We start from the raw sequence: 12,545 nt of genomic DNA, 5'->3' as shown, positions 1-12,545 counted from the left end.
GTGGAATGCCATGTGAAATATGGTATGGAATACCATGTGGAATACTGTGTGCAATATTGTGAAGAATAACATGTGGAATACCATGTAAAATATTGTGTGGAATACCATGTGTAATAATGTGTGGAATACCATGTGAAATATGGTGAGGAATACAGTGTGGAATACTGTGTGGAATAGAGTGTGGAATATCGTGTGGAATATTATGTGGGATACTCTGTGGAATACTGTGTGGAATACCGTGGGGAATATTGTGTGGGATACCATGTGGAATGAAGTGTAGAATATGTTGTAAAACACAGTGTGGAATACGGTGTGGAATATTGTGTGGAATACCATGTAAAATACAGTTTGAAGTATTATGTGGAATACCATTTAGAATATTTTGTGGAATACCATGTGGAATATTGTGTGGAATACCCTGTGGAATACAGTGTGGATTACTGTGTGGAATACAGTGTGGAATACCGTGGTAAGAACCGCCTGTTAAAATCGAAGCCCACTGGTAAGGAATACTGTGCATTGAAACGTGAAAGGCCATGGTATATTGTGTGGAATACCATGTGGAATGTTGTCAATGGAATACCGTGAAATATTGTGTGGATATCATGTGGAGTCTGTGCATGCCAGAATATTATTATTGGAATGCGTAGATTCGTGTGTAAAATACAACATGGAATATTGTGTATGGAATACTGTCATGGGTACCATGTGTAGAATAATGTGTAATACCATATGGAATACCGTGTGAAACGTGGTAGGAGACTATGCGTGGAATATTGTGTGGTATACCATGTGAAATACAGTGTGGAATATCGTGTGGAATGCCATGTGTAATATTGTCAGGAATACCATGTGGAATACCATGTGAAATACTATGTGGAATATTGTGCTGAATACCATGTGGAATATTGTGTGGAATAGTGTGGAATACCATGTGGAGTACTGTGGAAATATCATGTGGAATATCGTGTGGAATACAGTGTGGAATATTGTGTGGAATACCATCAGGAGTACCATATGAAATACAATATGGAATATTGTGTGGAATACTGTGGGGAATATTGTGTAGGATACCATGTGGAATAACGTGTGGAACATTGTGTGGAAAACCATGTGGAATATTGTGTGGAATACCATGTGGAATGCCGTGTAGAAAGTGTGTTGAATACTGTGTGGAATATTGTCTGGAATACCACGTGGAATATTGTGTGTAATATTGTGTGGAATATTGTGTGGAATACCATCTGGAATGCCGTGTGAAATGCTGTGTGGAATAACATGTGGAATACCATGTGCAATACCATGTGGAATGTGTGTGGAATAGGCTGGTGCTTAAGAGAAAACCATGTGGAATGTGTGTGGAATACTGTGTGGAACACCATGTGGAATATTGTGTGGAATACTGTGTGGAATATTGTGTGGAATACAGTGTGGATTACTGTGTGGAATACAGTGTGGAATACTGTGTGGAACACTGTTAAAATATTTTGTGGAATACTGTGTGAAATAACATGTGGAAGAGACCACATGGTATATTGTGTGGAATACCATGTGGAATGTTGTGTGGAATACCATGTGAAATATTGTGTGGAATATCATGTGGAATACCATGTGGAATATTGTGTGGAATGCTGCGTGGAATACCATGTGTGATACAGTGTGGAATATTGTGTGGAATACTGTGTGGAACACCATGTGGAATAATGTGTGTAATACCATGTGGAATACCGTGTGAAACACTGTGTGGAATACTGCATGGTATATTGTGTGGTATACCATGTGAAATACAGTGTGGAATATCGTGTGGAATGCCATGTATAATATTGTCAGGAATACCATGTGGAATACCATGTGAAATACTATGTGGAATACTGTGCCAAATACCATGTGGAATATTGTGTGGAATAGTGTGGAATACCATGTGGAGTACTGTGGAAATATCGTGTGGAATATCACGTGGAATATTGTGTGGAATACCATCAGGAGTACCATATGAAATACAATGTGGAATATTGTGTGGAATACTGTGGGGAATATTGTGTAGGATACTATGTGGAATAACGTGTGGAACCTTGTGTGGAAAACCATGTGGAATATTGTGTGGAATACCATGTGGAATACCGTGTAGAAAATTGTGTTGAATACCGTGTGGAATATTGTCTGGAATACCACGTGGAATATTGTGTGTAATATTGTGTGGAATACCATCTGGAATGCCGAGTGAAATGCTGTGTGGAATACCATGTGGAATACCATGTGGAATATTGTGTGGAATATCAGGTGGAATACTGTGTGGAATACCATATGGAATATTGTGTGGAATGCCGGCTAGAATATGATGTGGAAGATATTGTGTGGAATATGGTGTGGAGTATTGTGTGGAATACTACATGGAATACCATGTGGAATATTGTGAGGAATACCATCTGGAATACCGTGTGAAGTATTGTGTGGAATACCTTGTGGAACATTGTGTGGAATACCAGCTGGAATACCATGTGGAATATTATATGGAATACCATGTGGAATACTGTGTGGAATATCATGTGGAATATTGTGTAGAATACCATGTGGAATACTGTGTGGAATACCATGAGGAATACCATGTGGAATACTGTGTAAAATATTGTGTGGAATACCATGTGGAATACCATTTGGAATATCGTGTGTTATACCGTGTGGAATATTGTGTGGAATACCATGTGGAATACTGTGTGGGATTCCATGTGAAATACCATGTGGAATTCCATGTGGAATACCATGTGGAATATTGTGTGAAATACCTTGTGGAATACCATGTGAAACACTGTGTGTAATATTGTATGGAATACTGCATGGAATATTGCATGAAATAATGTGTGGAATACCGTGTGAAATACCATAGGGAATGTTGTGTGGAATACCATGTGGAATATTATTTTCATCACCATGTGGAATACCCTGTGGAATACCGTGTGGTATTATTATGTGGAATGTGGTAATATTATGTGCAATAATCCACATAGTATTCCACACGGGATTCTACACAATATTCCACACAGTATTCCACATAATATTCCTCACAATATTTCACACGGTATTGCACATGGTGTTCACCACAGTATTACACATGGTATTCCACATGGTACTCCACACAGTTTTCCACACAGTATTCCACACTGTATCCCATACTGTATTTCACACGATATTCCACACAATATTTCAAATGGTATTCCAAACAATATTCCACACCTTATTTCACACAGTATTCCACATGGTATTCCACACAAAATTCCACCAAGTATTGCACACAGTATTCCACACAATATTCCACACAGTATTCCACAGGGTGTTTCCCACAATATTCCACACGGTATTCCACACATTATTCCAGATGGTATTCCACACAATATTCCACACAATATTCCAAACGATATTCCACGTGGATTCCACACAATATACCACACAGTATTCCACACAGTATTTCACATGGCATTCCACACAATATTCCACGTGGTATTCCACATGGTATTCTACACAATATTCCACACACTATTCCACACAGTATTCCATGCAGTATTCTGCATGGTATTTCACATGGTATCCCACACAATATTGTATATGGCATTCCACACAATATTTTACATGGTATTCCACACAATATCCCACATACTATTCCACATGGTATTCCACACCATATTTCACACAATATTCTACATGGTTTCCACAGTGTTTTCCACACAATATTGCATGTGGTGTTCCACACGTTATTCCACACAATATTCCACTTGGTATTCCACAGAGTATTCCAAACACTATTCCACATGGTATTCCTCACAGTATTCCACACAATATTCCACATGGTATTCCACACAATATTCCACACGGTATTCCAAACAATATCCCACATGGTATTCCACATGGTATTCCACACAATATTCCAAACGGTATTCCACATAATATTCCATACAATATTCCACACCGTATTATACATGGTATTCTACAGAATATTCCACAATGTATTCCACACAATATTCCACATGGTATTCCACATGGTATTTTACACAGTGTCCAACAAAGTATTCCACATGGTATTGTGCACAGTAGTCCACATCGAATTCCACACAATATTCCACACGGTACTCCACAAAATATTCCACAAGGTATTCCACACAATATTCCACACAATATTTCACACTGTATTCCACACGGTATTTCAGACAATATTCTACATGGCATTCCACATGGTATTCCACATGATATTCCACATGGTATTGCACATGGTATTCCACATGGTATTCCACACAATATTCCACACTATATTCCACACAGTATTCCACACAACATTCCACATGGTATTCCACACAGTATCCCACAAAATATTCCACATGGTATTCCACACAATATCCCACATGGTATTCCACATGGTATTCTATACTATATTCCACAAGTTATTCCACACAGTATTCCACACAATATTCCACACGGTATTCCAGATGGTATTCCATGCCCTATTTCACACAATATTCAACACGGTATTCCACAAAGCATTCCGCACAGTATTCACATGGTATTCCACACAGTATTTCACACAATATTCCACACCATGTTCCACATGGTATTTCATGCAATATTCCACATGGTATTTTACACAATATTCCACACCATATTCCAAACGGTATTCCCCAAAATATTTCACACGGTATTCCACACAACATTTCACATGGTATCCCACACAGTATTCTGCACAGTATTCCACACAATATTCCACACGGTATTCCACACAGTATTCCACATGGTATTCCACACTGTATTTCACACAATATTTTACATGGTATTCCACAGTGTTCTACATGGTATTCCATACAATATTCCACAAGGTATTCCAAACGATATTCCACAAAATATTCCCCACTGTATTCGACATGGTATTGTACATGGTATTCCACACATTATTCCACGTTGTATTCCACGCAATATTCCACACAATATTCCACACGGTATCTCACATGGTATTCCACACGCTATTCCCCACAGTATTCCACACCATGTTCCACACAACATTCCACATTATATTCCACATGGTATTCCACACAATATTCCACACAATATTCTACACAGTATTCCACACAGTATTCCACACGGTGTTCCACACGGTATTCCACACAATATTCCACATGGTATTCCACACAGTATTTCACACAGTATCCCACACAGTATTTCACATGGTATTCCACACAATATTCCACACGGTATTGCTCATGGTATTCCACACAGTGTTCCACACAGTATTCCACATGGTATTCCATATGGTGTTTCACACAGTATCCCTCACGGTATTTCACATGTTATTCCACACAATATTCCATACCATATTCTACTCAGTGTTCCACACAGTATTCCACACTGTGTTCCACACTATATTCCACATGGTATGTGGAATAGATATGTGGAATATTCCACACAGTATTCCACAAAATATTCCACACGGTATTCCACATGGTATTTCACACATTATCCCACACAGTATTCCACACAACATTCCACATGGTATTCCACACAATATTCCACATGGTGTTCCACATGGCATTCCACACGATATTCCACATGGTATTCCACTCAGTATTCCACACAATATTCCACATGATATTCCACACAGTATCCCACATGGTATTCCACACAATATTCCACATGGTATTTCACACAGTATTCCACATGGTATTCCACACAGTATCCCACAAAATATTCCACATGGTGTTCCACATGGTATCCCACAAAATATTCCACACAGTATTCCACATGGTATCACACACAGTATTCCACAAGGTATTCCACACAATATTCCACATAATATTCCACACAATATTTCACATGGTATTCCACACAATATTCCACATGGTATTCTACACAATATTCCATGCAATATTCCATGCGGTATTCCACACGGCATTCCACGTGGTATTCCACATAATATTTCCCATAATATTCTGCATGGTATTCCACATGGTATTCCACACAATATTCCAAATGGTATTCCACATAATATTCCATACAATATTCCACACCATATTATACATGGTATTCCACAGAATATTCCACAACGTATTCCACATGGTATTCCACACAATATTCCACATGATATTCCACATGGTATTTTACACAGTGTCCAACAAAGTATTCCACACAGTATTGTGCACAGTAGTCCACATTGTATTCCACACAATATTGCACATAGTACTCCACAAAATATTCCACACGGTATTCCACACAATATTTCCCATAATATTCCACATGGTATTGCACACAATATTCCACATGGTTTTCCACACAGTATTCCACATGGCCTTCCACATGGTATTCCACACAATATTCCACACGGTAGTCTACACGGTATTCCTCACAGTACTTCACTCGGTATTCCACACAGTATTCCACAGGGTATTCCACACAGCATTCCACACAGTATTCCTCACTGTGCTCCACACAATATTCCACACGATATGTGGAATATTCCACACAGAGTTGGAATTGTAGTTGTAGAGTGTAGAGGAATATTGTGTGGAATAATGTGCAGAATACCATGTGGAATATTGTATATAATACCATGTGGAATATTGTGTTGAATACCATGTGGAATACCTTGTGTAATATTGTGTGGAATACCTTGTGGAAAACCGTGTGGAATATCATGTGGAATACTGTGTAGAATATTGTGTGGAATCCCGTGTGGAATACTGTCTGGAATACTGTTTGGAATATCATGTGGAATACCATGTGGAATGTTGTGTGGAATACCATGTGGAATATTGTGTGGAATAACGTGTGGAATATAGTGTGGAATACCACATGGAATATTGTGTTGAATACCTTGTGGAATACTGTGTGGAATATCGTGTAGAATACCTGTGGGCCAGTGTAAGCTGCCAACCACTCTACAACTCAGTATCTTCAGCTGGAAAGTGGAGTGGTAAAACCCACTTGGGGCTCATTAGAAGCCTGGCTGAAATGCAAGTGGCTCACAGCAAAGGTAGAATGGGAGCTGCCATTTTTATCACTAGAAACTTAGAGCCACCTGGCAGCGTGTCCCTGGTTTTGTAAAGAGAAGTTCTCGGCAGGCTTGGACACTCGCTCTAGTGCCTGCTGACTCTGCACGGGTCTTGAACACAGTGGTGGCCTGGATTATCCTGCAGTGATCATTCACTCCCGTTCCTCCGCCACCTGCTCAAGCCCATGCACTTCCCTGCCCCATTTATATTGGGCTTGGCCATGTGACCTGCTCTGGTCAGTGGGGTTTTGGCAGAAGTGATAGGGTGCCAATTCTGAGCTTAGGCCTTAACTGGCAAGGCCTGATTTCACTCACACCTTAGGAAGCTCTGACCTCCCACCTTGAGGGAAGCATGCCCAGCTGGCCACTGACCCTTCATCCCAGACCCAGAACAAGCCCAGCATGCTGCCGAAACAGTTGTCCAGCCCAGCACTGTGGTTCGCCTGCAGACCCTCCATCTGGAGGATGAAGACTTGCAGCTGGAGGCCACTGAGGTGGGGAATGGCTGGGTTTACAGCATATTGAAGAGACAGGTGGGTGCCCTGGGTTATGTGTCCAGCCTCAGCTAATGTCTCCATTTTGCCTCCAACACTGCTCAGCTCACAGCACCTGCCTGGCACCTCTCCATGATGTGACCTTATCCACTGTCCCAACCCTACCCTAGCTCCTCCCTGGATCCTAGACCCAGTGCTCCGCCCCTTCCTGCTCCTCCAGCTCTTACCCTACACATTCCAACCTCAACCCCACTCAATCCTTCACACCAAGTACAATGGAGACCCGGTTACAGACCAAAGACCCTCAGCAGAGAGGAGGGCAGGAACCCCCAATGGGCAGGCGCCACAGTTTGCATGCTCCTTCCTGAATCTTGGGAGTGGCAGGGTCAGGATTTGAACTTAGGGCCTTCTGACCCCAGAATCGGAGCTTGTTTCACTAGGCACTGTGGCGGCTGAAGTTCACATTCCAATGAACAAGCAGAACAGAACCTGTATTTCACAGCAATACAGAACCCTTGTGTGGGAAGGGAAGTAGATGGTTCCCTAGTCCAACAAATAGTAGGTGGAACATATGAAATAGCCATTTTTGTAAATTAAAGCAAACATTGACAATTGCATGGGTTTACCAGACTCACTGCTGGTCAGACAACCAAACCCAATCCTACCTTAACTGGCCAACATTCAGTTTGTATTTTCACTCTGCGGTTCATGAAGATTTCAAGAACTCTCGGATGCCCTGCCAGATGCTAAAATAGCCTACATACAGGACATATTCCTAGGATGCCCGTAGTAACCCTACCATCAGAAGAAAAATGGTATCACTTTGAACTACAGTCAGTTCACTTTCAGGGGCATAGATTAGATGCCAACCTTCTGCTCAGCCCTGTAAATAAATAAATAACAAAGTAATAACAAACACACTGAACTTCTTCATGATCTCAGCTTTCTTCACTAATTGTTTCATAATGTGTCCCAGAATTCAGGCTGAGTTTGAATTCCAGCAAAGATACTACAATCCATTGTCTTAGATTTTGAAGCTGATTCTTTTTCCCTTCTTAAGTATCAAGAGAGTCGTCAGTAACCACTCTGTTCTGTTGGGTTTTTAAAGACCATCCTCACCCAAATTCCTTCCTGCTGGCCCACCCTCAGGTCTGTGGATTTCCACACTGGCTGTACACCCTAAAGACCCTCCACTCCACCCTAGTATTGCCTAGTGCCATCCCCTTTTCACCCTGAGATGTCTTTATTAAGGAAGGAAGGAAGAGACAGGGGTGCCCACCACCATTGATGGATCGCGTGTTGTGTGCCCAGTACCGAGTTGGCCCTGGCCATGTAGTTATTTCCAAGGATTGTCACACCACCCTGGGAGGGACAGAGGTGCTGTTGGTCTGGGTCTGTTGGACCCCAAGCCTAACCCCCTCTTTACACAGAACTCAGTGGGTACCCAGAACTTGACAGTTACACAGATCTCGATGGCTCTTCTGCAAATGCACTTTGGTCCCTTGAGTCTAACAAGAAGCTTCCCCTCCCAGCTAAGCCAGCTTCCCGCCACGAGCTAGAATAGGTGGCAGCAGAATAGCTGAGCTGCCAGGAGCAGCCTATTCCTAAGGGGCCATGGTTGGAAAAGTCACGCCGCCAGAGTTTCCCTCCTGCTCCAACTTCCTCCAGGTCCTTCCTGCCTTCCCTCTCACGCCAGGAACACAGCATCCACAATTAAACTGCCAGAAATAGTCCAGCTTGGACCAGGATGAGAAGATGTGCTTCAGGCCTTCTGAACCCCTGCACAGCCTGGCTCACCCGCAGGGAACTAAGAGGACTAATTACGGTCAGCTCAGACAAAAGGCAGAGGATGAGATGAGCCAGGTGCTCAGCCAGAAATGAGTCTCTGTCCCCGACATCTCTCCCATCCCTGCTTCCCTTCCAGACATGCTGGCACTCTGTGTCTCTGCACCAGGTCTACTTCAACACCCAGGCATCCTGTGGCTTCAGCAGAACTGAGAGTTGGGGTCTGGCTGCCTGGTACCTGAGCCATTCTGTGCTCCCTTGAAGCCCCTGTTTACAGCATCCCACCATGGGACCTCCCGATCCTGGTAGCACACACCACGACGCTCCCTCCAGAGGGACTGGCCCGGGTCAGACAGTTGGAAAGAGACTCTGGCGATGAGACTGGAGAGGTGAACAGGGGCCGGCCACTGCGACCCTGTCACACCAGCCAAGGCTGATGACCCAAACCACCCAATGTGTGCTTCTGAAAGACTTCCCTGGCTGCAGGGTGGAGGGGTTTGGGCTGGAAGGCAAGAGGCAGGGGCCAAACCGGAGGCTGCAGGGGGTGTGGCAGGGCCTTGCTGGGCTCCCCAGGCACTCTGGACAGCCTTGGTGTCGGTCACAGGAGAGGCCCCCGCTCCAGTCAGGCTCCCCCAGCCCTCTTTCGGCCAGGCCTTTCCGCAGCCCTGGGTGGGTGGCAGCCACAAGGCAGGTGGCCTTGCCTACTGCAGTGCTCCTAGAGCAGGCCCACTGCCAGGCCCATTGGCGGGGGCCCTGCATCCCCAAAGCCAAGCATTTAGCTCTGGGGGACCTGGAGCTATGGGAGAGCAGTGGCAGAGTGGATGGGGGCAAGAGGAGGAGGATAGGAAAGAGTGGGGTACAGGGATCCCCACACCTTACAAATGACAAAGGGAGACACAGGACATGGGCACGCGTTGGGCCTTCATGCAGTTTCTCCACGGCGTATCTTGTCACCTGGCCATCGGTGACCTGTACAGTCGCACAGGGCCCCACTCAGAAGGGCCACGCTTTTGGTTTCATACTCTCCTGTTGCCATCTTGCAGTTATTAATAATTGCATATTCAAACTTACGTTTTGTAAGTGAAGTCCAGATGGGTCAAGCACGCGTGAGAGCAGAGGAGGCATGTTCGAGATGCGTGGCGGCCTCGGTTTCTGCTGTCTCAGGCTCACCACAGGGCGTCCACAACACATGCACTTTGCACGTGAAGCCCCGGGCTCAGGAGGGACCCAGGCTTGGTTTACTATTCTGCTGTCACCGTCTTGAAATTCTTAATTTCATCTTTGAACTTGTGTCCTCTGTTCCTTGTCGCTTGGTAAGCATCAAATTCTGGTGAGCCCGGGACGGGAGTTCAGTGAGCCTTGCCTGGAACACAAGGACACGCTGCGTGAGCAGGACATTTACGGACCTAAGAGGCCACACTTTCCCTTCAAACCAGAACCGGCTTCCATCTTAGAAGAAAACAATGGCATTCTTAGAAACGCGAATAACCGAGGAGACTTTATCTTATCCTTTCATACTGTCGCTTCCCCGAGTTAGCCAACCTCTCGGGCTGAAAATGACGACTCAGAGGGAAGGCAAAGGCAGTGCAGCCCTAGTTTCTTCCCTTCAATTCTTCCTAACTCATCAGTAAGGTGAAGGCAGTGAGTGTTGGCAGAATGTGATTATATCAAAGAGCAAAATAAAAACAGTTGAGGGTCTCCACTATTCTTGTAAGAATGAAACACATATGAATGCAAGAAATACAGAAAGCAAGTTGTGCCATTCAGGGATTCTGTGCATGAGTTAGATGCTCTTATATTTCTATTCAAAACTGACATCATGCAATGTAAAGAATGAATGGTAAAATTCATGCTAACAATTTAAATTTTTAATTTTCTTTATTTAGAACATCATTAAATAGCAAATTTAAAATACCACGGTAAGTCTAGAAAGAGACTGGAAGAAAGGAAAAGCTTTATATTTTAGTATCTTCAGAGGTACTTTTTTCCTGCTTTGCACTGAGCTCTGCAAATTATCTACCATTTCTGCCTGGCCAACTCCTATTCATCCTTTAAAGCTCTACTTAGAAGCCACCTCCTCCAGGAAGGCCACCCTAACCCCAGTGAAGCATTAGGTTCCCTTCTTGCATGTTTCCATAATCAATAGCACTATCCTCACCCCTGTGCTGTAATTGTCAATCTGGTCAGCTTTGCGGCTGGACATGATTGCCAGATTTACAGCCGTACAGAGGGCTCTCTCCCTGTCCTCAGAGCTAGCCAGGGCCTCGCACATAACAGGCGCCCTTTCCTGTTTGCTGAATGAACAAATGGACTAATGAAAATAAAGTGCCATATTCCAGACACCATTCTCAGCATTTTGCCCATACAACTGATGAAATGAATGGATGATGGCATCAGAATTTCTGAGAGGCCACCCCTCAGGTCAGCACTGCCCTGAGCAGCAAGCTTTCCCATGTAAACATGTGTGGTTCAACACAACTTGGGTTCTCAGCCACAGCACCCTTCCTGGCCCTCTCCTGCCCTTTCTCCCTTATGTGTAGACACACATATTGGCCAGTTGGCAAGTTCCTGGAGGACAGCAACCCAACACGCCTGTGCCTGGGTCCCAAGCGCAGCCCAGAGTTATGCACAAAACCTGTGCTCATGGCTGTTAATGAGTGGGTTTATGAAAAAAAAACTAAGAGAAGTCAACCTGACCAAGGCAATTTCAACCCTGCCTATACATTTCAAACCACGCTACAGGGAATGCATCTCTTAAAGATGTACAAATTTTTTTAAAAAGTCTTACTATTCTTTAAAACACACTCTTGGAAAATGTCAGTATCACTTTTCACAGGATTAAAAATTGGCAAGGTGAACCTCAGATGCAGACGACAGACTGACAATCATCAGGCCCAGCTCAGCCACTACGCATTAAGCCAGTCTGGCTCGCCAGATCAGGAACACCATTCCCAGATGGGTCTTTGGCAAATTGTCATGTAAACATGTTCATCTTTGGGATTTTTCCCTTTCAATGAGTATGTAGTAGAGACTGGCTACCAGCTCACTAATCCCATTTCTTCTTCCTGGGCACACAGGAAGACTATGTCTTCCAGCCTCCCTTGCAGTGAGCTGGAGGCGATATGCCAGGGTCTTGGCCAAAGAAATATCAACAGAAGTGACACATACTATTTACAGGATTGGCCATAAAATCGTGTGCATGGTTGTCCATGGCAACCCCAGAGACCCTGTGTTGAAAAAGA

At 43.8% G+C, this 12,545-nt stretch overlaps 1 protein-coding gene across 1 annotated transcript in view; it reads right to left on the bottom strand.

Annotated features, from left to right (window-relative positions):
- Positions 1-1,332: 1,332 nt before the first annotated feature.
- Positions 1,333-12,545, bottom strand: part of LOC116269539 (dynein heavy chain-like) — a 102,183-nt gene continuing 90,970 nt past the window's right edge. Inside the window, exon 5 of the mRNA XM_031652717.1 lies at positions 1,333-10,666. Coding sequence (XP_031508577.1) covers positions 1,333-2,304 — 972 coding nt within the window. The 5' untranslated portion in view covers positions 2,305-10,666. The remainder of the gene's footprint in view (positions 10,667-12,545) is intronic.

Source organism: Papio anubis, chromosome 11 (genome assembly GCF_008728515.1).
Source record: "Papio anubis isolate 15944 chromosome 11, Panubis1.0, whole genome shotgun sequence".
Taxonomy (NCBI): domain Eukaryota; kingdom Metazoa; phylum Chordata; class Mammalia; order Primates; family Cercopithecidae; genus Papio; species Papio anubis.
The sequence above is the reverse complement of the archived record's forward strand: the minus strand, read 5'-3'. Positions and strand labels throughout refer to the sequence as shown.